The sequence below is a fragment of the Sarcophilus harrisii genome, chromosome 1, assembly GCF_902635505.1.
Source record: "Sarcophilus harrisii chromosome 1, mSarHar1.11, whole genome shotgun sequence".
Lineage (NCBI taxonomy): Eukaryota > Metazoa > Chordata > Mammalia > Dasyuromorphia > Dasyuridae > Sarcophilus > Sarcophilus harrisii.
The window spans coordinates 635,043,574-635,067,630 of record NC_045426.1 but is presented as its reverse complement, the minus strand read 5'-3'; the positions used below and the strand labels follow the sequence as shown (position 1 = coordinate 635,067,630).

General features: G+C 45.2%; 1 protein-coding gene across 12 annotated transcripts in view; it reads right to left on the bottom strand.

Moving 5' to 3' along the window:
- The window catches only part of PTP4A3 (protein tyrosine phosphatase 4A3), a 205,452-nt gene that overhangs the window by 12,193 nt on the left and 169,202 nt on the right, over positions 1 to 24,057 (bottom strand). For 6 of the 12 annotated variants that reach the window (XM_031947270.1, XM_031947272.1, XM_012541854.3 and 3 more), the window contains 2 exons: positions 12,827 to 13,960; positions 4,559 to 4,651 (listed from right to left, as the gene is read on the bottom strand). In XM_031947270.1, coding sequence (XP_031803130.1) covers positions 4,559 to 4,651; positions 12,827 to 12,931 — 198 coding nt within the window. In that variant the 5' untranslated portion in view covers positions 12,932 to 13,960. Of the gene's footprint in view, positions 1 to 4,558; positions 4,652 to 12,826; positions 13,961 to 20,569; positions 20,817 to 20,950; positions 21,035 to 24,057 lie in introns of those variants that run through there. The other 6 variants (XM_031947274.1, XM_031947278.1, XM_031947277.1 and 3 more) reach the window with 4 other exon arrangements.

Below are 24,057 nucleotides of genomic sequence, written 5' to 3'. Positions count from 1 at the left end.
TGTTTTTGTTTCCTCTCATGATTTTTCCTTTGTCCTGATTTTTCTCTCCCAACATGATTCATAAAAAAATGTGCATTAAAAAATTAATATACGTGTATAACCAGAAAAAAAAGAAAATAACTTTAAAAAATATAATAAAATACAAAAAAGAGAGAGAGAGAGAGAGAGAAAAGAAAAAAAGAAAACAAACAGGTTAAATGAGGGACACTCACTAAGTTAATAAGTGAGTGATAAAATCATGATTACAATCCAAGTAGATTGTCTGGCTCCCATGCATGATGGGTATATGTACACACCCAACCCATATCCCTCAAATCTTCTCTTTTCCAGGTAAATACCTGTAATGTCTTTAAGGAATTCTCATCTGGCTTGGTTTCCTCAATCAATAAGCATTTATTAAGCACCTTTTTTGTGCCAGGCACTGTTCTAAGTTCTAGGGATGTAAAAAGAGGCAAAAGGAAGTCCCTGCTCTAGAGACACTTACAATCTAACAGGAAAGACAACATGGAAAAAAATTATTAAAAAGCAAGCTATATAGAGGATAAATAGGAAATAATTAACAGAGGAAAGGCATTAGAATTAAGAAAGTTTGGGGAAGAATTAAGAAAGTTTGGGGAAGGTTTTCTGTAGAAGGTAGGATTTTAGCTGGGGTTTCAAGATGATTCAGATCCACTTTGCTACATCACCTCAAAAAACTGAAATAATTCAGCCTAACGAACAGGGAATTGTCAATTAAAAAAAAAGCTTACAGAAATCTTAGTCCAGATAAACCTTCTTTCTAACATTGACATTTTAATCAACTCAATTTAGTTTAAATAACATTAAACAAATATTATGAGCAGGTCTCACAGGGACTATACAGAAAAAAATGACAGACCTTATACTCAAAGAGTTGGTGGTGTAATAGGAAAGTATATAGAAAAATAAGCTATTGTATAAGTTATAATGTGACTGGGGGAAAAGGAGAGATCCAAGCAAACTGATGACAAGGAAGGAGGATCTTCCCTTTCCCCTGGACCAGACAGAACAGGATTGTCCAAGAAGACTTCTAAGAAAAGGTGTTATCTGAGTCATACAGTCTCTGATCTGAGGAAAGGGCCTCAGAGTTCACTCTGTCTAATCTGTACCTGACCCCCCCCAAAAAAAAAAAAATCTCCTCTATCATACCCTTAAATAAGCAGCCACCTAATCTACTGGGGAGAGTAAATTCCAGTAGTGAGGGGGTCTCCTGATGACAGAGAATCCATAACCTTCCAAAGCAACCCATTCCATCCAGGACAGCTCTAATTGCTAGGAAGTTTCCACATGAAGCCTAAATCTTCCATTTTACAACCCACCTATCACTATAATACCTTATCCAGCCAAACAGAATATGTCAAACCCTTCTTTCATAAACATCCCTGTCTTCCATAGGACAGTCCCTCATAAAAAATGATGAATTGTCATGCTCCCTTTAAGTCTTTTTCTCCTACACAAGTTCAATATCCTCAGCTTACAAAGCAACCTTCACATCATGAGCTCCAAGGCCTTTAGACTACCTTAGCCATCACACTCTGGGTGCTTTCCAGATTCATAAACATCCTTCCTGAAATGTGGTCTCCAGGCCTAAACAGTCCTCTCAGAGGTACAACTAAGGTAGAGTGCAATGAGACCATCATCTCCCTTTTGGAGATTTTGTGAAGGGATTCTCTACCTCTGCAATACAGCCTAAGATCCCAAAGTTTGGGGCAACTATGACACACTGCTAACTCATACTCCTCTCCTACTAGAATCCCTCAGATCTTTTTCAGAAGAACTGTTTATGTAGCCCCATTCCCCTTTCCCAACTTGCTTTTGTGAAGTTGACTTTTTTTTTTTAATTCAATGTAAGACTTCAGAATTAATTCATATTAAATTTTATCGCATTCAGGTCAACTTAATGTTCCAGCCTATGGTGCTGTCTTTGGCTTTTAATTCCATCAGGGAGAGTAGTAGCTACCCTTCTCTTAATTTTGTATCACCTGAAGATTTGTTAAGCTAGCCTTTGATCCAAGTCAAAGAAAAATCAGCCCATCCGCATGCTTGCTGATTATCTGGGACTGAACACAGGATTGTAGAAATGACCAATGAGCCAGTGAGCCTCAAGAAAACAAATCTCATGTAATAACCTTGGTAAAATATGCTTGTCCTTCCATGCAAGAAGTGTCCTTCCACTTTGTCTAAAAGCTCTTTGGAAGGTGGTGCTCTAGGAAAAAGGGAATCAAGGCCAGAACACTTAGCTGCCCCCAACAATAAAGAATAATAATAATAATGAAAGCTAATATTTACTATGTGCCAGGCACTGTGCTAAGCTGGGGGTATAAAATGGCCTTAAAGAGTTCAAAATCTAACAGGGAGAGACAACATCCAATTAAATATATAACAAATTATTTAAGGGATAAATAGGGAATAATTCACAGAAAGGAGGAATTAAAATTAAGAGGGGTTGGAAAAGACTTCCTGTAGATGATGGCATTTTAGTTGGCACTTAAGGGGAGCAGTAAGGGGAGATGAGGAAGGAGAGCACTCTAGACATAAGGGACACTCGGAGAAAATGCCCAGAGCCAAAATCAGTGAAGCGCACAGGAGTCAGCCAGATCCGATTCCAATCTGTCCAATGACCCGCTGAGGGGACTCTTGACGTTCCCTGGGAAGGAAACAGTCGTGTTCTCTTCTCAGGAACCAGAAGAAGGGCCCAGGAACATGAACCGCCTTCCTGTTCTTGTTGATGAAGCTTCGGCACACCTGATTAAGACCCTGGGGAGCTGAGGCCTCCCTGGGGTAAGGAAAGCCAAGGAAACAGCTCCCTACCTGCCCAGAAGCAGCCCAGGGAATAGCTAGGACTAATTTCAACCAAAGCCTAATTCAGCTGGCTGAGAGTGCCGGAGCCCACAGAAACAAAGCTCTGGTTACCTACACCCCACCTGTCCTTCAAAGTCCCACTCTATCCAAATTCTAGGAGCCCTTCTTCACTTAATCATTTCCTTGAATGCTTCCAGCCTCACCATTTAAACCATGCAACAGAGTAACACACAGTGCATTAAGCAATCTATACCCATTTGACAAAATGTTTCCACAAAATCTCTGTGTGGTTAGCAGGGCAAGAAAAGTAAGTTATTTTTAGTATACAAAGAGGAAACTAAGGTGCCTTATCTAGAACCCCTATTTTTCTAGGTATAGAACATTCTGTGTAGCATTCTGGGGAGCATTCTGGGCAACATGTTGCCTCTTGAGCAAACATACAAATAAGAAATAAATCCACTAATCATGTGCTCAAAATTCACACACAAGAAAGCATGTGTGTTCATACAGGCTTGAATATGGACACATACATATATACTGCAGCATGATAAATATGAAAATATGTATAGAAGAACTGTACATGTTTAACATAAAGTGGATTACTTGCTGTCTAGGGGAGAAGTGAAGAGAAGGGAGAAAAATTTGGAACACAAGGTTTTGCAAGGGTAAATACTGAAAACTATCTTTGCCTACATTTTGAAAATAAAAAGCTGTTATTAATTTTAAAAATATATACACATATCCACAAAATGCCCACAGGTTTCTACTTAATCCAGATGTACATACACGCAGAGCACATATGAAGGTGAGTTTGTACACAACAGCATCACATACCCCTTTTCTCCCATCTCTGCTTTAACATAAAGTCTCTGCTAACATGCTACAACTCAAGTCTGCCAGTCAACAAATAATCATTAAGAGTCAGGCATTATGTTAAGTGCTAGGGATATAAAAATAAAAAGGTAAAAAAAAAAAAATCTCTCCCCTCAGAGATTACAACCCAATGGGGCAGATAAGGAGAAAATAAATACACACAAGTTATACATAAGATAAATTGAAAATAATCAATTGAGGTAAGCCACTAAAATTAAGAGGGGCTGGGAACGGCTTCCTGCAGAAGGTGTGGTTTTATCTGTAACTTAAAGGAAACCAGAAAGGTCAGTATTCAGAAGGAGAGGGGAACAAGGCATGGGGAAGAGCCAAGAGATGAAGTGTTGTGTTCTTGGAGGAGCCAGGAAGCCAGGGGTCTCTGGATCGAAGAAAACATGGTAAGGTATAACCTACCATGACTGGGAAGGTAGGAAAAGGCTAAGTTGTGAAGGATTTTGAAAGCCAAAAAAAACATTTTGTTTTTGATGCTTGAACTGATAAGAAGCTGCTCAAACTCATTGAGAGTATCAAGCTCCAAAGCAAACCACAAATGGGGAATAGTGACTGCCTCAGCCCAGTAGAGAGCCCTGGGGTCCAGAACCAGTTCAGCAGATGCCTTCCTGTATCACTGTAACCAAGACACTGTCCACTGCCTAGTCCTTGATCTATTTTTCTCTAAAATCAGGGGACTGGATTAAATGACTTCTAGGGTCCCTCCTGACTCTCACATTCTATGTTCTAAAGCCTTGAACAGCTCGGGCAGTTCAAGACCTAAGAGACTATTAATTCTCTGCCCCCTTCCTATCCCTGGGACTTCCAACATCCCATTGGATCAGAGAAATGGCCCAAGTCCAGGGCCCATGCTCACCATGACAGTGATACCATCCTTCTCCAGCGGGGTCTTGTCATAGGTCACCTCGCATACTCGAACCACGGTGGTGGCCCCATACTTCTTTAGATCCTGAAAGAGAAAAGGAAATTCGTCACTGAAGAGAGGAAACCCAAAATTCCAGCTCCCAGACTTCAGCCCGGGCCATCCTCCGCCCTATTCCTTTTCAAAGAAAAAGCCACAGGGAACTAATTCCAACAAAGGGACTTAGCTTCCACTTGGCCTGAAGGCTCCCTGAAAAACATGGAAGAAATAATAGTAATAATAATAATAACCACAAACAATACCTACCAGATTATAACATTTTACTCACAAAATCCCTCATGAGGCAGGGTCCACAAATATCACTATGCCCATCTTACAGAGAAAACTCAGAGCTCATTTGCCCAGGGTCAAACATCAAACAATGATGGAGACCAAGTAAAAACCAAGTGGTGTTTTTGTTTTTTTTTTTTTTAACTCCAAATCCAATGGATGGTGACTTGAGATAAACTTTAGTTACAGTCCTGATACCAGGACTGCCCACCCTCAGGTCAATTCTCTCTGCCACAAACTTCTCTTGTGACCTTGGGCATTTCTCCCACTCTCACCTAGTATCAGTCTTTTAATCTGTAAAATGGGGATAATTACTTGTGGCACCTACTTCCTAGGTGGTCATGAAGCCCAAACAAGATGTACCGCACTTTGCAGACTTTAAAGAGCTAAATGCCTGGTATGATTACTGTGCTGTAAGCATTATTCCTACTAAATATTACACTGCCATGGTGGTTAGTTAGTGCATTAAACTTGGAGTCAGGAAGTTGTTCTTGAGTCATTCAATTATGTCTGTCTGTGGCCCCATGGACCAACCATGCTGCCTATGGGATTTTCTTGGCAAAAACACTTGGCAAACACACAGCAGTGGTCTGCCATTTCCTTCTCCAGTAGATTAAGGCAAACAGGGTGAAGTGACTTGCCCAGGACCATACAGCTAGTGTCTTCCTGGGATTGGAAAGTGCCCAGCACCTAGCAAATACTTAATAAAAGACTTGTTCTCTTCCACTCTGCACATCTCTTTAAGATCTATAAAAGTAATTTACACATTTTTTTTTTCCTAAGACAGTTGGGGTTAAGTGACTTGCCCAGGGTCACACAGCTAGGAAAGATTAAGTGGCTGAGACCAGATTTGAACTCAGTTCCTCCTGACTTCAGGGCTGGCGCTCTATCCATTGCACCACTTAGCTGTCCCAGTAATTCACACAATTGAAAGGCAGTTAGGTGACTGAAGAAAATGCTGGGCCTAGAGTGGGAAAGAGTTATCTTTTAAATTTATTAGACATTTGAACTAGCTGTGTGACACTCAGCAAGTCACTTCACCCTATTTGCCTCAGTTTCCTCATCTGAAAAATGAGCTGGAGAAGGAAATGGCCAACCCCTCCAGTATCTTTATCAAGAAAACCCCCAATGGGGCCCCCAAAAGTCAGATGTAACTGAAAACAAACAGCTTACATGATCTTATCTCATTTAATCATCAGAACGGTACTCTTATTATCCCCATTTCCCAGGAAACTAAGGCTGAGAGTGACCTTTACCCAAGAATAAGTGTCTGAGGCAGGATCCAAACTTGGACCTTCCCAACTCCGCTTATTCTATCCACCGGACCACCCTGCCTCTAAAATAATAATCAATCCCAGACTCTGACCCCAGACTCCTAGGAAGCCCTTAACGACTGAGAGATTCATCCCCAGAGTCCTAGTAGTGAAGGTGCTAAGTGCTAGTGAGAACCACCAGGTCTGAGGAAATCTCCCAAATCTACACCTGCTCACCCTTAATATTAATAATCATCTCAGACTTTGGAAACCCACCAAGGCTCAAGGCTGAACCCCGAGCCCCCACAGGGTAGGTTCTGCCCCTCATTAGGGCCTAAGCTGGAACTTTCCCAGCCCCTTCAAAACAGAGGGGCCTGAAGGTCAGGGAAGAACAGGGCAGCCCCTCTCTGTTGCTACGCAGCCAGGGCATCTGAGGACCAGGCAGCACAGAAAAACCCAGATCATTCTATCCTGGAAGATAGGGCGGAATAGAGATACTTAAACACAGGCCTCTTGGGCACTATTGAGAAAGGCAGAGAATTTTCTGAAAGCTAAAGATCCTCCCCAGGGAAGTGTCTTTCCTCTGTCCCTCCTCAGGGCCCCCAGACATGGGAGGCCTGAGAGCAAGTCGAGTAGAAAAGCTGGCAGCAGGCGCTGCTGGCACTGAGCTGAGCCAGCCCCGTGGCCCTCTGCCCAGGGCTTCGGGATCAGACACTCTGATGTACGTACAGATTCCTGGAGCACGAAGGGACTTCCGAACCTGTTCAGGCTAAACCCCCCATTTTACAAATCAGATGATGGAAAACCTAAACAGCAAAGGGACTGGTCCAAGGTCACGCAGCCCATCAGGGACAGGACCGGATTACATTCCCAGCTGCCGGGCCAAGGTTCTTAACATTCCCCAGCACTGCACGAGGGGCCTTCCTCATCAGCCACCATCTCTATCTCCCTCCCGGGGCCCCATGCTTTTACTTCCCTTCCCAGGCAGCCACGGGGCCCAGGCCGGGGGAGGACACTGTGCTCAGCCCTATCTTTTGTTCCCCTCAGACCCCGCCAAGGACAGGCCTGGGTGCTGGGAACACCGTGTGATCACTGCCTGGTTTGGAGAGGAAAGCTGAGAGAAGATGGGGAAGGATTGTGGGGGAGGGAAAAGGAAAGGGCAAGTGGAAAGGAGGAGTAAGTGCTGGGAGGGACCCAAGAAAGAGATAGCCAGCAGATCAGCCCCCAGTCCTACAGATAAAAAGAAAGCACAGGGCCTCAGCAGCAGTCATGTGTCAGAAGCAACCCTCAGCCGGCTCCTTCTGGCTGGGAGGCCAGCCTCCTCAAGGCTCTCCTTTCCAACGCCCTTCAGAAAGGTTTCCAAAGCTCTGTCTTCCCAACCCCCGTGGTATGCAGTGTATTATCATCCCCATTTTACAGGTAAGGGAAGTAAGGCTCCGGAAATTCAAGGTGCTCTCAATTACAGTCAATATTTTCTTTCTCCTACTATTTGTGCTTAGCACACATATAAACTGCTCAGCAGAGTATCAAGCACTATATGTTTCCTTCTGTCCTCCCCCTCCCTACCTCTTTTTTCTTCCCTCTCCTTCCTTCCTCCTTTCCTTCTTCTTTCCATCCCTTTTTCTTCCTTTTTTCCTTCCTCCTTTCTTTCTCTCTTCCATCTCCTTACTTTTTTCTTCCTTCTCTCCCTTTATTCCTTCTTCCTTTCCTTCCTTTCTCTCTCCTTCTCCCTCCATCCATCTACTTTTTTCTCTTTTCTCCTTCCCTCATTCTCTCCTTCCTTTCTTCCTTCCTCCTTTACCTTCTTTCCTTCTCATTCTTTCTCCATCTCCCATCCCCTCCCTTCCTTTTTTCCTTACCTCTTTCCCACCCTCCTTTCTTACACAGCCACAGTCCTAGCCTCTTTCAGGATCATCCTTTAGTCTGAAAACCTCACTAAGGCAGGTGGAAGGCTGCAGAATCTCAAAGAGATGACTTAGTCTGACCTCTCACTGACTTTTAGTAGTCCTTGCACCTATACCTCCTAGAAAAGGGAGGCAAAGGTGATACTTCTTGAAGCTAGGGTCCTGGTCAGATCGACTCTTCACATATTCGATAGGGAACTGCCTGGGAGCCCAATTTCCCCACTCTTAAGAGGCCAAGAGCAGCGGAGTCAAATAAACCACCCCACTGCACAAACAGCTCCCCACAACCAGCTAGGTGATGTGGTGAATACGAGTATTGAGTCTACAATCTCAAATTCAACTTCAACTCAAGACTTTTTCAAGCAGTGTGACCCTGGGCATGTCACTTATGTCTACACCAAACTTTCCTCAATTGTAAAAGGACAGTAACAGCATTTACCACCCAGACTAGTGATGAGGATCAAAATAGTGCAAAGCACACATAAGGCATTTAAATAAACAAATGCTAGGTTTTTTTTACCTTCCTTCTCAAAACAATACTAGTCCACTAAGTTAGAGAGTTCCAAGTGACCCTATTATGCAGATGAGAAAAGTGAATTCAAGACGGGAGGTAATTTGCCCAAAGCTAAGCAGCTGAACCCTCTGGACTCCAAGTACATATTCTTTCCTTTAAGTTTGTGTTAAGTTTTCCTTTAAGTTAAAGTTTCCTTTAAGTTAAGTTAACTTAAGTTAAGTAATTGTTTCCTTTAAGTTCCTCAAACCAGCCACCCCTGGGTCTAGAATCCTGGTGCTCCAGTAGGAATCCACTCCAATTCCATTGGTTTGGGAAAGCAACACATAGGATGGAAGGGGGGAGAAAGAAGAAAATTCTCTGCTGGAATAGTTCTACTTATAGGAAGCTCACTACCTATGACTGTTGGAATGTTCTGATTCTTAAAAACATTTCTTCATATTGAAAAACAATTTCCCTATAAATTCTACTCCCTGAAGTTATTCTTTTTCTTAATGCAGGATTCTGACAAACCCAACAGAATCCATGTTCAGGAATGAGCCACATTCTCTTTCTTATCAAAGCCCTAGGCAGCCCTGACTTGAAACCACTGGAGGAGCCCCGTTTAGAGTTTAAACTTTGGAGAAAGGCGAGGGCTCAGCCTGAGACCAGAATTATAGCTCCCTAAAGTTGTGTCAAGGGCATTCCCCTTAGGAGGATCCCCATCAGCCCAGAGACAGCCCCACCTCAGCCCCACCCTCCAATCTAGGTTTGCCCCAGGTGGAAGCTCAGTAAGCTTCCTGCCAAAGATAAGGAAAGGCCAAATTCTTTTCCTAGACCTCCCTTCCTCTGGAAATAGTCTTCATGTGCTGGGAAGGGGCCCCGGTGACAGCACAACGCCCACTGAGAGGAAACACCCCCACTCACCCACCCCCAAGAATAAAAATAGCCAGATGCCCCAGAGAAATGCCACAGGCTATTTTGAGGGCCCTGGGGCTTCCCCAAAGGAATGTAAGGGCCTCAGCTCAAGAATAAGAGCAGAAGTTAGGGGAAAAAGGCTTCCCCTTCCCCTTCTCAAAGCGAGGCCTGAAATGCAACACTGCTGGAAAGAAGAGATTCCTGGGCTGGGGAAATCAGAGTCCCAGCTCTTGTCCTTGGCAACTTCTTTGATGGGCAATCTCCAGCAATTTATTCCCTTTCTCAGGAAATCAATTTCCTCGTCTAATGAATGAGTTTGGACCAGATCATCATGTGCAACAGAGTGATGGTGGATTTGGGGGCTTGAAGCTCACTTAACTGAGCCAAGTTTTAGGGTCACAGGCAAAGCTGTGGGGTGAGAAGTCTATCTCTGGCACCAAGGAAACAAAGCTCCCTCACCAGGTCATCTGGGGATCAAGTGGGTGACCTTTGCCTCTTCAGCACTGAGTTCTAAGCAGAGACCACAAAGTTTCATATGACTGGGCCAGAAGCCAGAGGGGCTGTCTCAGGCTGGTGCCTTGGGGCAGGGGTGCCCGCACCCAGTCCCAGTACTTCCCCAGAGCCACTTGGAGCCTAAACTCAGAGAAGAGCTGCGGCGCTAGGTTTTTAGTGTTCTGTAACTGAAATCCCCTTGATCTCCAAGGCAGATTTGCTGAGTAAATATCTTAAAGCTGACTCACCAGTATTCTCAATCTCTCTGAGAATCCCATTTCCTTCCACTGGGGAATCTTAAGAGCAGAAACGTAGCTGATAACTCATATCCCTTATATCCTAAAAACCCCAGAATCCCATCTTAAGAGCTCAAAGAGGGCTCAGCAATCACCTCATCCATCCTCTTCTGTCTGACTCAACTCAAACCCAGAGTCATCACCTCCACAGATCCCTCACTCCATCTGAATACCTCCTGTGAGGGAGAGCTCACTACTTCCAGGGAGTTCTTACCATCCCTACAATTCTACAAAATTCTACTTTTTGGCAAGTCTTTTTTTAGTTGAACTGATATCTGCTTCTGAAACCAAAAAACAAGGGGGAAGGGGAAGGGAATAATCATTTAAATGCCTACTATGTGCCAGGCACTCTATTAGGCACTTTACAAATACTATTTCACTTGATCTTCACAACAACCTATTTTACAGTTGAGGGAACTGAAGCAAAAGAGTGACTGGCCCAGGATCACAGAGCTAGTGTTTAACTCTGGTTTTGAACTTGGGTCTTCCTAACTTCAAGTCCAGTGCTTGGTACAATATGCGACCTAGCCACCTCAAATGGCAGCCTTTCAAAATATCTGAGCAACTGCCCTTGCAAAAAATCTGTACTCATACCACTGATTTTTAAAACCCAAAGTCAAGACTTTGCATTTAAATCAATTCAATTTTACTTTACTAGATTAAACCATGGTTCTATAACCCAAGTCAAGACTTTGCATTTAAGTCAATTCAATTTATTTTACGAGATTTAGACCATGGTTCTATAACCCATTGGGATCTGGTCCAATCCTGACAGAGTTTCCTGATTTAGCTCTCCTTTCTAGTTTCATGCTATCTGCAAATGAAGGATGACAGGGAGAGGGAGGCTTTGCGTTACCCTATGTGGTACTATTCAGCTCCCTTTTTCCATACCTCCTGTTGCAACAGGCAGAAAACCTGAAGAGTTTGGTATTGATAGTGAAAAGAACCCAGGATATAGCTGAGTTCTCACCACAAACTCTAGGCTCAATAGCAAGGAGAAAGGACTGCAAACCACTGTTCCCAAGGAAAGTTTAGCCAGGTCACCAGGAAGTAGAAGAGGGCTATCTGCAGAATTAAAGTGACAAATTTTCCAGGAGGAAGCATCATTAAAAGCTGCAAGTTCTATGGACAATGAGAGGTTCTACATCATTTGCCTGTTAGCCATAGGTTCCACAAATCCTGCAGAACCTTGCTAACAGGATCGAATAATAAATCGCAGGACCTGGGGCATCAAAGGGACTTTAGAGGACCTAGAGCTGGGAAGGAGGTCAGTTAGTCCAAACCTTTTATTGAAAGAATAGGCAATTTAAAAGGAGGGGGAGGACTTGCCTATGAGCACTTAAAAAGTAACACAGCCAGAATTTGAACCCAAGCTCCTTGACTGCCACCATAATGCTCTTCCTAAAAGCCAGTAGAATTGGTCCTTCAAACCTCCACTGGATTCTGCCAAAGTGGGTGTATAGCAGAATGCTGGACAAGGCATCAGGCAGTAGAAACAAGCCAAGGGATTCTGCAAAGAACAGCTACATCACCAGCTGAAGACACTGTGTCCTGGGTGAAGGGAAGAAAACAAGTGGGACTCCTTTTCAGGCACATAACCCCCACGGCCAGCATAAGCCTTTAGGGACATTTGTCTACAGTAGCACGCCAAGTCGGTGACAGAGCTGGGGCTCAAAGCCAGCTCATCTACAACAGCTTTTTCCTCTGGGCCAGAGATGTGAGCAATTATCTCTCCATACTTTAACGCTCTGGGATTTCTCTGGTATGGGGAGAACTGCCATTGGCACAAATCATACCCCTTTGATACTATAGCAGTGGTTCTCAAAGTATGGTCTAGAGCAGGGGTCCTCAAACTTTTTAAATAGGGGGCCAGTTAACTGTCCCTCAGACTGTTGGAGGGCCGGACTATAGTAAAGAAAACTTTGTTTTCTGGGCCTTTAAATAAAGAAACTTCATAGCCCTGGGTGAGAGGGATAAACGTCCTCAGCTGCCGCATCTGGCCCGCAGGCCATAGTTTGAGGACCCTTGGTCTAGAGAATCCTGGGGATCTCTGAAACACTTTTAGAGGGACTACAAATTCAAAAATAGTTTTTATTTCCAATATGGTAAATGTCTATAAATATAACTGAGATAAACAAAAACGCTTTGGAGAGAGCCTCAATAATTTTTAATAGGATAAAGATACTGAAAACAAAAGTTTGAGGACCACTGTACTATAGGATACTGTCTTGGTTTTCTCAACCAAATTAATCATCATTTGGTGACCCAGCATCTGAAAATGGACCTCTCTAAACTCAGCCTTTCCAGGACCTGCAAAGACCCAAGGTTACCTCCACATCACACTGTGATGTCAAGAGAAGACTTGTGGAGGTGAAGGATTATTATTACTAAAAATCCCAGAATCCCATTTGAAAGCTCAAAGATCTCAGCAATCACCTCATCCACCCTCTTTGTTTTATGGATAAGCAACCTTGAGAAATGAAGCATTCTGCCCTAACGACATACAATTTAAAATAACAGCTCATATCTGAGCCTTTCCCCATTGTCCCCATCCATCCCAGACCACTGGAGGGATTTACCTCAATGAAGGTGTTCAAGGTAGCATTGGTAGGGTTGTGAGTGATGAGGAACCGCATGTTCTTGTAGCAGACCTCGACAGGGGCTGGCCGGTTCATCCGAGCCATGGTGTGGCCTCTTGCGGCAGCAGAAAGGTAGGAAAGGGGCCAGGGAGGGGAAGGCCAGAGGAGTGATCAAGGATGGGAAGAGGTAAAAAGGGACCAGGGTGCCTGTGAGATCCCTACTTCCACCAAAAAAAAAAAAAGTTAAAATAAAAGACCCAGATGAGAAAAAGAGAGCCCTGTGCTTTGTGAGGAGGGTGAGGGGGAGAGGAAGAGTTAAAAATCAACACCCCTCAAAACCAACACAAATGTTGTGCAAATGTTATCGGTTTCTGGGAACGTGTTAAGGTTGTCACAAGGGTCCTAATCTGTTAAAAAGAAAAAAAAAAATCACCAAAAAGTCTTCCAAAAAAAAAAAAATCCTCCTCCCACCCCCAAAAAAGCCCTCCTATACACGGAACAACCAGGCCAGGTCAAGACTCCAGAATTTGAAGCCAAATACTTATAGGGGGTAGAATGGGGAGGGGAGGACCCCAAGGACAAAGACCATAGATCCTGCTGTTCTCCGAGCTTCCTTCTGGGCTGGGCAGTGGGACACAGCTGTACACAGCCCAGTCTGTCCAGCAGCAGGCAGACGCTCAAGGAGCCTCCTTTCCTTCAGCCTTCCCTCTTCCACCCTTGGGGTGGGCAACCAAAAGAACAGAGGAATCCAAGCTTAAAAAAAAAAAACAACCAAAAACAAAAAACAAAAATTAAAAAAAAAAAACCCCAAGGAACAGAAGCAACGTAAAACTGAACTCGACTGGGGAGAGAAGGCCTCTGTAGATACTGAAAAGTTCGGGGCAGTGACGGCGTCCTGGGTCACGTTACCCCATCGGGGTACGGGGAGTCCTTGGGAGCAGCAGGGGGCTCAGGCAGCAGGGACAGCCACGGGCGGATGCCGGGCGTTGGGAGCCATTCGCAGGAGTCTTGAATGGTGACAGCCGGGCGCAAGCGCCTCCTCACCGGCGGGCGCGATGTTGCGCGTGGCAGTATTCAAAGCTGCTCCCCACGGGCGTCTCCATAAATCCCGGGCTGTTCAGAGGCCAGCAACTTCTGGGCAAAAAGGGGACAAAAATACACTTTTAATCCATTATTCTGAATCAACCTTGTCATCGCTCCTACTGTGAAATAACTCAACGGCGTGGGAGACCATGGGGGCTCTGAGCTACGTCGCCTGCAGCAGGATGGTGGGACAGCCTTCTCACATCTTGCCAAGAGTCTCCTAATGTCCTAGAACATGGAACTGCAAGAGAACTGCTAGCACTAGAGCTCAGCCAGTGACCCGGCCGCTAACTGACCCATGGGGGGATCAACCACTGAGCACCAGGGCCAAAATGCAACCCTGGAGAGCTAGAGGGGATCTCTGCACATAAAACACAGGATATGAAGGCTGTGAGACTCCCCAGAGACAAGAAGGCTACTCCTATCATTTTACAGATGACAAAACTAGCCCTTGGTCAATCAGGGGCAGAGCCAAGTATACGGGCCAGAGATCTGGATGTCCACACTCAAATGTCCCTCTTACCACACCACGCTGTCTCATGGGACAAAAGAACCAAGAGAACCTGGTTCTAGCTTCAGACCCTGCCACTACAAACACACCGCACGTGCTTCTATTGTAGAGTCATTTCTGCCACGTCCAACTCTTCGTGACCCCATTTGGGGTGCTCTTGGAAGAGAAACTCGAGTCACTAGCCATTTCCTTCTCAGCTCATTTTAAAGATGAGGAAACTGAGGTAGGATTCAATGACTTGTCCAGGGTCACACAGCTAGGAAGTGTCTGAAAGTCAGATTCTAATTCAGGGGCTCCTGACTCCAGGCCCAGTGCTCTGTCCACTGTGCCCAACAGCTGCTCACATGTCCACTCAGGGCCCCAGTGTGAAATGTGGCTAATGAGAGGCCGTGGTACAATAAGAAAGCCCATGACTGGCGTCCAAACCTGCCGGCTTCTTATCCCCTGGCATGACCTTGGCAACCCTCCTTTCCCTTCTCTGGGTCTGTTTCCTCATCTCCAAACGAAGGGGATTGGGCCAGATGCTCTCCAAGGCCATTTCCAGTTTTAGCTGCTAGGATCCTATGATCCCCGCTCACACCACCCCCCTCTGTACCTTAGCAGGATCCCTAGTAAAGAACAAATGAGATAATAGTGTTTTGGAACACACTGAGAGGGTTGTCTCCGCCTCATTCTGACCCAGGAGCACTGATACACACACAGCCATGAGGAAGGAGGTCATGGGGTGACCTGTGCCCCAAAGCCACCAGAGCCCAGGGGGGGGCCCAGCTGGGGTTTCTTAGCCACACTTTCCGGTGTTACGGAGTCAGCCGGCTGACCCAGGAAGGTCAGGGTAGAACAGTCAAGAAGGAAGGATATGACGCCGTGAGGCAGCTGTCAGAAACACCTTCCCACATCCCCCCCACCCAAGCAGATAAGGGGGAGGCTATTGCCAGACTTTCCCAGTTCTGGCCTACCGCCCAACTTGGGGCTCACAGATCCCTAGAGATAGATGGAATCTTGGTGTCAAGGGTCCCCGCCCCCACACCGCTGTTGGGGAAATTCCCCTCACCTCTTCTCAGGGACAACAGCACATCAATCTCTCCTTCTGGGAGGAGAAGAGAGAAACAGGGGTTGTGGGCAAGGAGACAGCTGCCGAGACCTAACCACCGAGTGTGTATGTACACGTGTGTGTGTTCTCTGAACATAAGTGTGTGGATAAACATAAAAAAAGAGAAGGGGCGTTATATACACAAGTGCACGTCTGCTTTGGGTGTCTCCTAAATGCATTTTTATTTATACAAGGGGCAAGAGAAGCACTGTATGTGTAGGGGACTGTATGTACGTTCGGGAACTGTATGTACGTAGGGGACTGTATGTACATGGGGGGACTGTTTGTACATAGAGGACCATATGTCCGTGGGGCACTATATGTGAGAGGGCTCTTGTTTGTTGCCTGTCTGTGACTATTTACTTCTTTTGCTTACATACACGAGACACATGACAGGAATAAACATCCGTATGTGTGTGGTGGAGCAGTGTCCGGGTGCTAAGCGGAGTATCAGTCCATGGATCTGTACGTAAATGTGAGTGCCGGAGTCCATGTGTTTAGGTCTGTGTGTATATGAATGCATACGAGTACACTGTGTCCTACGTGGACATAGATGTTCAAATGAAGTCTCCTCCATTAACCTGAAGTCCTTAAAAGTGGGAAGTGTTGTCTTTGTAATCCCCACGCTTTAGCGGTTAACAGCCCCTCGCAGGCACTTAATAAGTATACGTTGATAGCATGTCCAAACAGGTGACCAACTCAGTGGGTACCCACTGCATGTATGCATATTTGTGTCTGAAATTACAACTATAGGAGCATACAAGGGAGCGTGCTTATGTCCAGCTGCATCCCTCCTCGATAGCCCAGACATCTTTGTCCCAGCCCTGTTGCCTCCCCTCTGAAAAGGGAGAAGGACAGGTGGCCAAGGTGTGACATAAAGGTAAGATCCCAAGGCTTAGTGGATTTTCTTCAGGCAGAACTTCCAGGCCCAAGCCCAACTTCCCCAACAATGCCTCCAAGGGCCTGAGCAACAGACACTTTCTTCTCTTCAGGAAAGGGAAGCCAGGTAAAGACCTGGCTCTTATCGCCGATGTCTAGGGATTCATTCATCTCCAAGCAAGAAGCATGAGAGGGTCACTAACAGGCAGGAAAAAGTGGGTGAAGGAAAAGATGCCAGAGATTAGAGGTCCTAATTCCCAACTCTTCTGACTCCCTTGGCATCTAAAACACATTAAACATTCACGTAAGATTATTTCTGTCTTTGTCTCCCTATTGTCCAACACAGTGTCTGGCACAGAAAGGCTCCTAATAAATGTTTGTTTTATTGTACTCCTGAGGCAACTATGTGGCACAAAGTACCAGGCCTAGAGTCAATAAGATCTGTATTCAAATACCAACTCAGATAATTGGGCAAATCATTTAAATCCTGCTTGACTCAGTTTCCTTATCTGTAAAATGAGATGGGGAAGGAAATAGCAAACCACTCCAGTATCTTTTTCAAGAAAATCCCAAATGGTCTCACGATGAATCAGACACAATTAAAACAATTAAACAACAAAATGCACTCACAGAATTATGTGAAGCTGTATGGTACAGAAGGCACATATGACTGGGAACCCAGAAAATTCCTTACTCCTGATTCTATAGTGTCTCTTCCCCTCTTGGGGTTTCAATTTATTTCTCTGTTGTTAAAAAAAAAAAAAAAAAAAAAAAAAAAAAAAGAGGCCTGAACTAGATAGATGAATACATGAATGAAAAAGCATTTATTTAATGTTTATTATGTGCCAAGCAATGCACTGGGTGCCAGGAATATAAATACAAAACCAAGGACTGTTCCTGCCTTCAAGGAAACTACACTCCAATATCAGCAGCACTACAGGCACCAATATTAACAGCTAACACACATAAAACTCTTTCAGGTTTGCAAAGCACTTTAGATAGGTTATCTAATCAGGATTTCACAACAATCCGGTAAGGTAGGTTACAGATGAGGACACAGAGAGCCAGGGTACATGACTTGCCCAGGATTATCCAGCTAGAGAATGTATGGACAGAATTCAGAGTGTTTTTCTGTTTCTAAGTCCCAGAGCCACCCACTATGCCACCTTCGAAGGATGGCCAAGGAGGAGCTCTTTGGTCCAAAAAGTTTCTGGCAAGATCCCTGGGTGTAAAGGATGAGCAGACACCCCTCATCAAAGGCAGAGTTGATATGATCATGATCCATGATTCCAGACCTGGAGAGCTAGGGCAGATGAAGAAAAAAGGTGTAAAAGAGGAAATAAGGTTTGACTAAAAAATTAGATTTCCTGAAACAATTAGTGGGTCAGTAAGCAGCAACCTCAGGAGTGGGAGAGCTCCTAGGGTGGAAGTTCCTCCAGGACACACAAACACTCTTTCTGATTATAGTCTGTTAACGATCTACTGACTCCAGTCTCTACTCACCACAGAATTTCAGAGTTTGAAGGTTACCAGGTTACTAGAGCTGGAGCTCAACCTTTCATTTTATACTTGAGAAAAGCCCAAAGGAAGTCAAATGGCTGTACCTACCAGTAAATGATAATATATCTGACTCAAGTCCAGAGTTCTTTCCACTACTCCACATTTCTCATAAACCATCCTTTAAGGGCAGTGTTTCTAAGGTCTCAACCTGGAGTCTGAAGACTCCCAAAGAACTACAAGAAGGGAATAAGGGGATTATCTGGCAAGTAACTATATTATCCTACTGAAATAATCCACAAACTCCAAACTGATCTCAATCAATGAAGTTGCAAAATTTGGTGTGGGAGAAGATAATCTAATTAATCTCTTTAATCTATTTCTTACTTACATACACATGGTAAGCTCTAAAAACGATTTCCTTTCATGATAAAGAAGGTGTACTAGAAGATTTGCTGAAAAGCCTAGAATTTAAAATAATGTGGGAAGCCTTGCCTCAAAATAACAGAACTTTAGAACTACAGCCTAGAAACAGGGAATATATCCCTGAAGCCACACTGCAAGTACACAACAGAGCAGCTGGGATCAGTGACTCCCTGAGCCCCTGACACCCAAGCCAGAAAGTTCTTTCTACCAAACCAGGCTGCCTCTCAGTAACAGCATGATCCACAGGGGCAGTTAATTCTCAAACCTCTCCCCACCTGGAGCTGGGACAAAAGAGAGGAGAAGCAGGGAAGTGAAAAGGAAAGGGAGGGATGTTTGGGAAAAGCAACTAGTACTGGCAAAGCCACTTCTAGTAGTCATGGTAAAGATGAAGTTGTGATAAAGTATGATTAGAGGGAAACAAAGGGTAAAGAGAATTGTCCCAAGCCCAGAGAGAAGATGGAAGAAAGCAGAAAAGAAACAAGAGAGGAAAGTGTGTCTATCAGAGCCAGGAATTTTTCATCTCTCACTCAGAGAATCCAATTATCAGTGCCCAGAGCTACAAGGGTGTGGGGCAGACAGTGATTAGTTCCTGAGCCCATAGCTAATCTCCAAAGCATTATTATCTCTTCCAAACCTAACTCCAACTTTCTGTGAGCCCACTCAAACAAGGTCCTTCCTTAGATAGCCCCACATTCATCCCCTCCCCCATAAACACCCTCCATGTACATACATACACCTCTAGCTACGCACAGATGCAAATATAAAAAATCCCCACACATACTTCCTCCAGCAAGGAGCATTCATTTCCTCAAGATACACCCTACTCATCACAACAGACACAAAATATCCTCCGACATGCATTTTAACATAAGAACACAAACACCTCAGACACAGACACATTCTCTCCTGCAACACACTAACTCAAACTCTCCAGACTTTCCTTCTCCCCACTTCAGCTAGGTAACATTACCCAACACAAAATTTTCTCTTCAGCAATACTCAGATACACCATCCTCTATATATTTTCATCCGGCATATACAGATCTCCACACAAATTCTGACAAGAACACACAAATACACCTCACACACATACATGCCAAATAAACACCCACCTTCCCCAATATATATTCCCATCGATATACATGAGACAAGCAAGACTCTTAAGTCACATACCTCCATTTGGCTCAGATAGCCCTTCTCTGCCCCCACCCACACAGATTCCCCTTCACACCTCTTTGCTTGTGAAATGAGAACATTCACATACAGTGGGTGGCCCCCCGGCTTCACCTAAACACCCGGCTGAAAGCAACAGGTCTCTCCTTCCTCCCCCCAGTTCCCCCAGGTGCTGGGACCAACAGACACTGCTCCACAAGCATGCTCCGCCACCAGAAAGGCCGCTGCTTCCCGAGTAACTGAGAACCACGAATTCCTGTTCCTACAGTCTTTTGAAAACCTCCTTCCACACCCATGTGGACACCAACACAGAGTCCCGCTCACCTACATGCCAGCGAGTTTTGATGTGCGGGGATGTGCGCACCAACACATGTCCTTAAAGACCGGCCCGAGGAGGAGCCCAGATTCCCGGGCAGTCTCTACCACAGAATACACCCCCCAGGCCGTGCCCCCCGGCACCAAAACCCTCAGACACGCGACAGTGGGCACCCTCTCCCAGAAAGGAGAAGCTTAAAGCGCCATAATTATTATATACACGACTCAGCTCAGTCCACAGGGGATCATGCGATCTCGGAGCTGAAACGGACCCGAAGGGCCACAGAGTCTAAAGCACGAGCCAGCCTCTCCTTGAAGACCTCCAGTGATGGGGAACTCACTACCCACCAGGGGATAGAGCCTAGGCCACAGTACACTAGCTCTCAATGTTACAAGTTCTCTAAATATTGAGTCCAAAGCTGCCTCTCGGCAACTTCCACATGTTCTCGAGCACAACCAGGAGCACAATGACACCCACATGTGTGTATGTGCACACGCACGCGCGCGCACACACACACACACTCATTCACTCACACACTCACACACCCGGTACAGGAAGCTTCCCCAAAACAAAGAAGCCGTCCCCAGCCTTCCCCACCCCACCCCCCCTTCGAGGGAAGAAAATCCCTAAGCCGGGCCTGAAGAAAGGCGTTTTTCACTAGCCCCCCAAACGTGCCCCAGGCTTGGTGTGCCCCGGTGCAGTTTCCTCCCCATGTGCTCCCGCGGGGTTCAAAGGCAGCTGGGGGAGAGGACGGGGAAGGGGGCTCACCTCTGAGTCACCGCCGGGGCGCCGGCCGGGGGAAGGGAGAGAAGCAGAGCTAAGCTGAGCTGAGCAGAGAGGAGCGATCAAAGCTCCTGGGGAGGGGGGGTAGAGAACTGAGGGGGGACCGAGCCGCGCTGCGCAGCGATGCGCCGCTCTGGGCTGAGCCGGGTTGAGCTGGGCTGGGCAGCGCTGCGCTGCGCCGCGGCGCGCCGCGCCGGGCCGGGCTAGGTTAGGCTGTGTGGGGCTGCACGGTGAGAGTGTGACCTTAATACGGCCGCCGGGAACCAGTCTGGGGCTGTCCTGCTGGGCACATGACGCTGACAAGCGAGCGAGCGAGCGAGCTAACGAGCGAACACACACACACACACACACACAACACACACTCACCTCTCCAGCTCACGGGGCCCCTTAGGCATTTCCCAGGCCGGCCTGGTGGGGAGGGGCCAACGGGGCCAGGATCAGGGAAGGGGGAGGGCCCTCGAAGGCAGGGAACTGGGCTGGGGCCAAAGCAGAGCTGGGACTGGGGGCGGGGAGCTAGAGAGGAGAGCCGCGTAGAGAGGGCGAGGAGGGGCGGGGGAGGAGAATGAGTGAAGAGAAGAGGAGAAGGACAAGAGATGAGTAAAGGTAGAAAAGAGTGAGTGGAAATGAAAGAGAAAAGGAGAGAGAGAAAAGTAATAAAGGAAAGGGAGGAAGAGAAGGAAGAGAGGCAGGGAGGGAGGAAAGAAAGGAAGGAAGGAAAGAGGAGAGACATTCGACCTAGAAAGGGCATAACCATAAGAAACATTCACTTTTTAATTGTACTTGAAGGCTCTCTCATATCAGCTCTGAACCCAAGGCTTAATTATATTCATTTAGCGGCTTGTATTTCAGGGCGAAAGGGCCTGAGTGACCAAACTGAGAATTCCAACCCCTCATTTTACAGATAAATGAACCTAACCCTCAGAGAAAGGAAACGGGTTGGCAAAAGTTTACAAAGAACCTCAGTATCAGAACTGAATGGAGTTCTTAGTTTGAAGTCAACCTTTCTTCCTTTATCAAACCTTAGGTATGAGGGGGGGAAAGGAAGAGAAGAAATGAAGCAGAGAAAAAAAGGAAGAGAAGAAATGAGGCTGCAAGATGAACAAGAAAGTGAAAGAACTGGGGTGAGGGAAGAATAGAGAGAGGTCATGATGGGGTTGAAGGGAACAAATGAGGGGGAAATGGGGGTGGAGAACTCCCAGACAGATCAAAAGCTGAATAAGGCTCCTCCTTGTGTGTGTGTGAGAGAGAGACAGACAGACAGACAGAGAGAGACAGAAAGAATGAAAATGACTAAGTCAAGGGATTCTCTTCCTATACACTACAGAGTGAAAGCTATATTTCAGAGACTGGGCCTAGCCTTGAGAATGTTTCTGATAAGGTTGTTCTGGGATTAATTATCTAGAGAAACCTCAATACTGCTGACCTTAAAGGATAGTTCAGCCTTTTCTTTCCAGGCTTAAGGCTCCAGAAAATCAGAGTTCTAGATCTGCTCCATATCTTCCAGACTGATAGAGAGTACAAGTATAGGTACAGTTTTGCACATCCTATAATTTCTGAAAAGTTTTAGAAAATCTTCACACTAAGGGACTGACTTTCCTAGTCATCACAAGTACTATGCTTTCTATACCATATATCACTCAGGCTGGCATGGAGGATGGGGAACAGTGGGGTCAGGAAAGACCCCAGTTTCTATCTGAATGGTACTTGACACATTTTCAAAACTTTCCCCTACATTGTTTCATATTTTGTTACCAATACAATTATATTCACTCATTCATACATGCAATAGACATTTTGAAGTGCCTACACCATGTGCTTAATGCAGTGGGAGCTAGATATGCAATTCAGATCAGATGGTATGAAAAACCAGATTTCAAGGAACTGACCATCTATTAGAAGTATAAGATAAAGACACATATGACTGTAATAAACAATATTATGTGCTGGAGAAGTAAAAAATGAAGTAGTTCAGAAACTTAAGGGGAAAGCTATAACTTCAGTGTATGCAGTCTATATAAGTCACTTCTCTGAGTCTTAGCTTCCTCATTTCTTGTAATGGGTTAATAATCCAGAGCTGTTTCTTCCATGAAAAACAAATTGTATTAAAAGACAATAGGTAATAGTGGTATTAATAATGATAATAAATAGCAACAATAGCAATAAAAATAACTGGCATTATATGTGTATATATAGCTCTTTAAGTGCTGTTAGATGTTACAGTTCATAAAGCACTGGGCTTAGAATTAGGAGGACCCAAGTTCAAATTCAGCATCTGACACTCATTAACTGCATGACCTTAGGCAAGTCATTTAACCTTGCTTGCCTCAGTTTCCTCATCTGTGAAATTAGTTGAAAAAGGAAATGGCAAATCATACTAGTATCTTTGCCAAGAAAACCCCAAATCGGGTCACAAAGAGTTAGTCAGTCATAATAGCAAGGACTGAATAACAGCATAGCTCTTTATGGTTGGCAAAACATTCTATAATTGTCACAGGAACTTGTATGAGATAGAATAATTGTTATCCCCAATTTACAGATGAGAAAAATCAGCTGAAAGGCTAAGGGGCTTGCCCAAAGTCACACAACTAAGTAAACATCTAAGGAAGGATTTGAACTTAAGTTCTCTGGACTCCAAACCTAGCACTCTATGCTATATAACATCCATATCCAGTTGTCATTCAGCTTTTGCTGGAAGACCTCTAGAGACTGAGTAAACTTACTTTTGGCCAACCCTACTGTTGGAAAATACTACTTTTTGTTTTTTCCCATATCAATAAGGAAATCTGCCGTTTTTCAACTTCCACCTGCATCACCAAGATCTGTCTTCTAGGGTCAAAAGGAATATTTAATCCTTCTTCTACATGTCAGCTCTTTAAACACAAGTCCTCCTCAGTATCTTGGCACAGAAGTAAGCTAGGGGTTCCTAAAGACTATGGCCATTAGAACACAAACCCTAACTCTCTACCAGATATGAAACCTCCCTGTTTTCTCATCTGGAAAACTGGAATCATACTTCTACTACCTAAGCTGAAGAAAAACACTCTGGAAGCCTGCCAGAACAGAAATGGGAATAATTATCACCACCACGCTAGAAAGGTATAGACTTGTCCATGGACTATAAGCACCAATCCAACTAAAGGTAAAAGGTTGTTCACTAGGTGTTAAATGTTCTTGAACCCCAGAAGCTGCCCAGGCAATGAAGGCCTGGGGCAAGTATCTACATCCACCAAACCACAGATGTTTGGAAGCAGTGAAGAAGTGGGAATAATCCAAGGCCTGGATACCTCTCCAGATGGGAACACCTTCCTCTGCCCCGTGACCCTCTCAAAATAGACCTTTAAGCCTATAAGTAAACTGAAACCTGAGGAGGGCTAAGCTCCAGAGCTTTGTTTATTCCCCTGCCCTCCCTTAGCTGTCTCCTCCTCCTTCCCAGCCAGCAGCACTCTTTGGGGCATTCACCCCTCCCCCCAAGA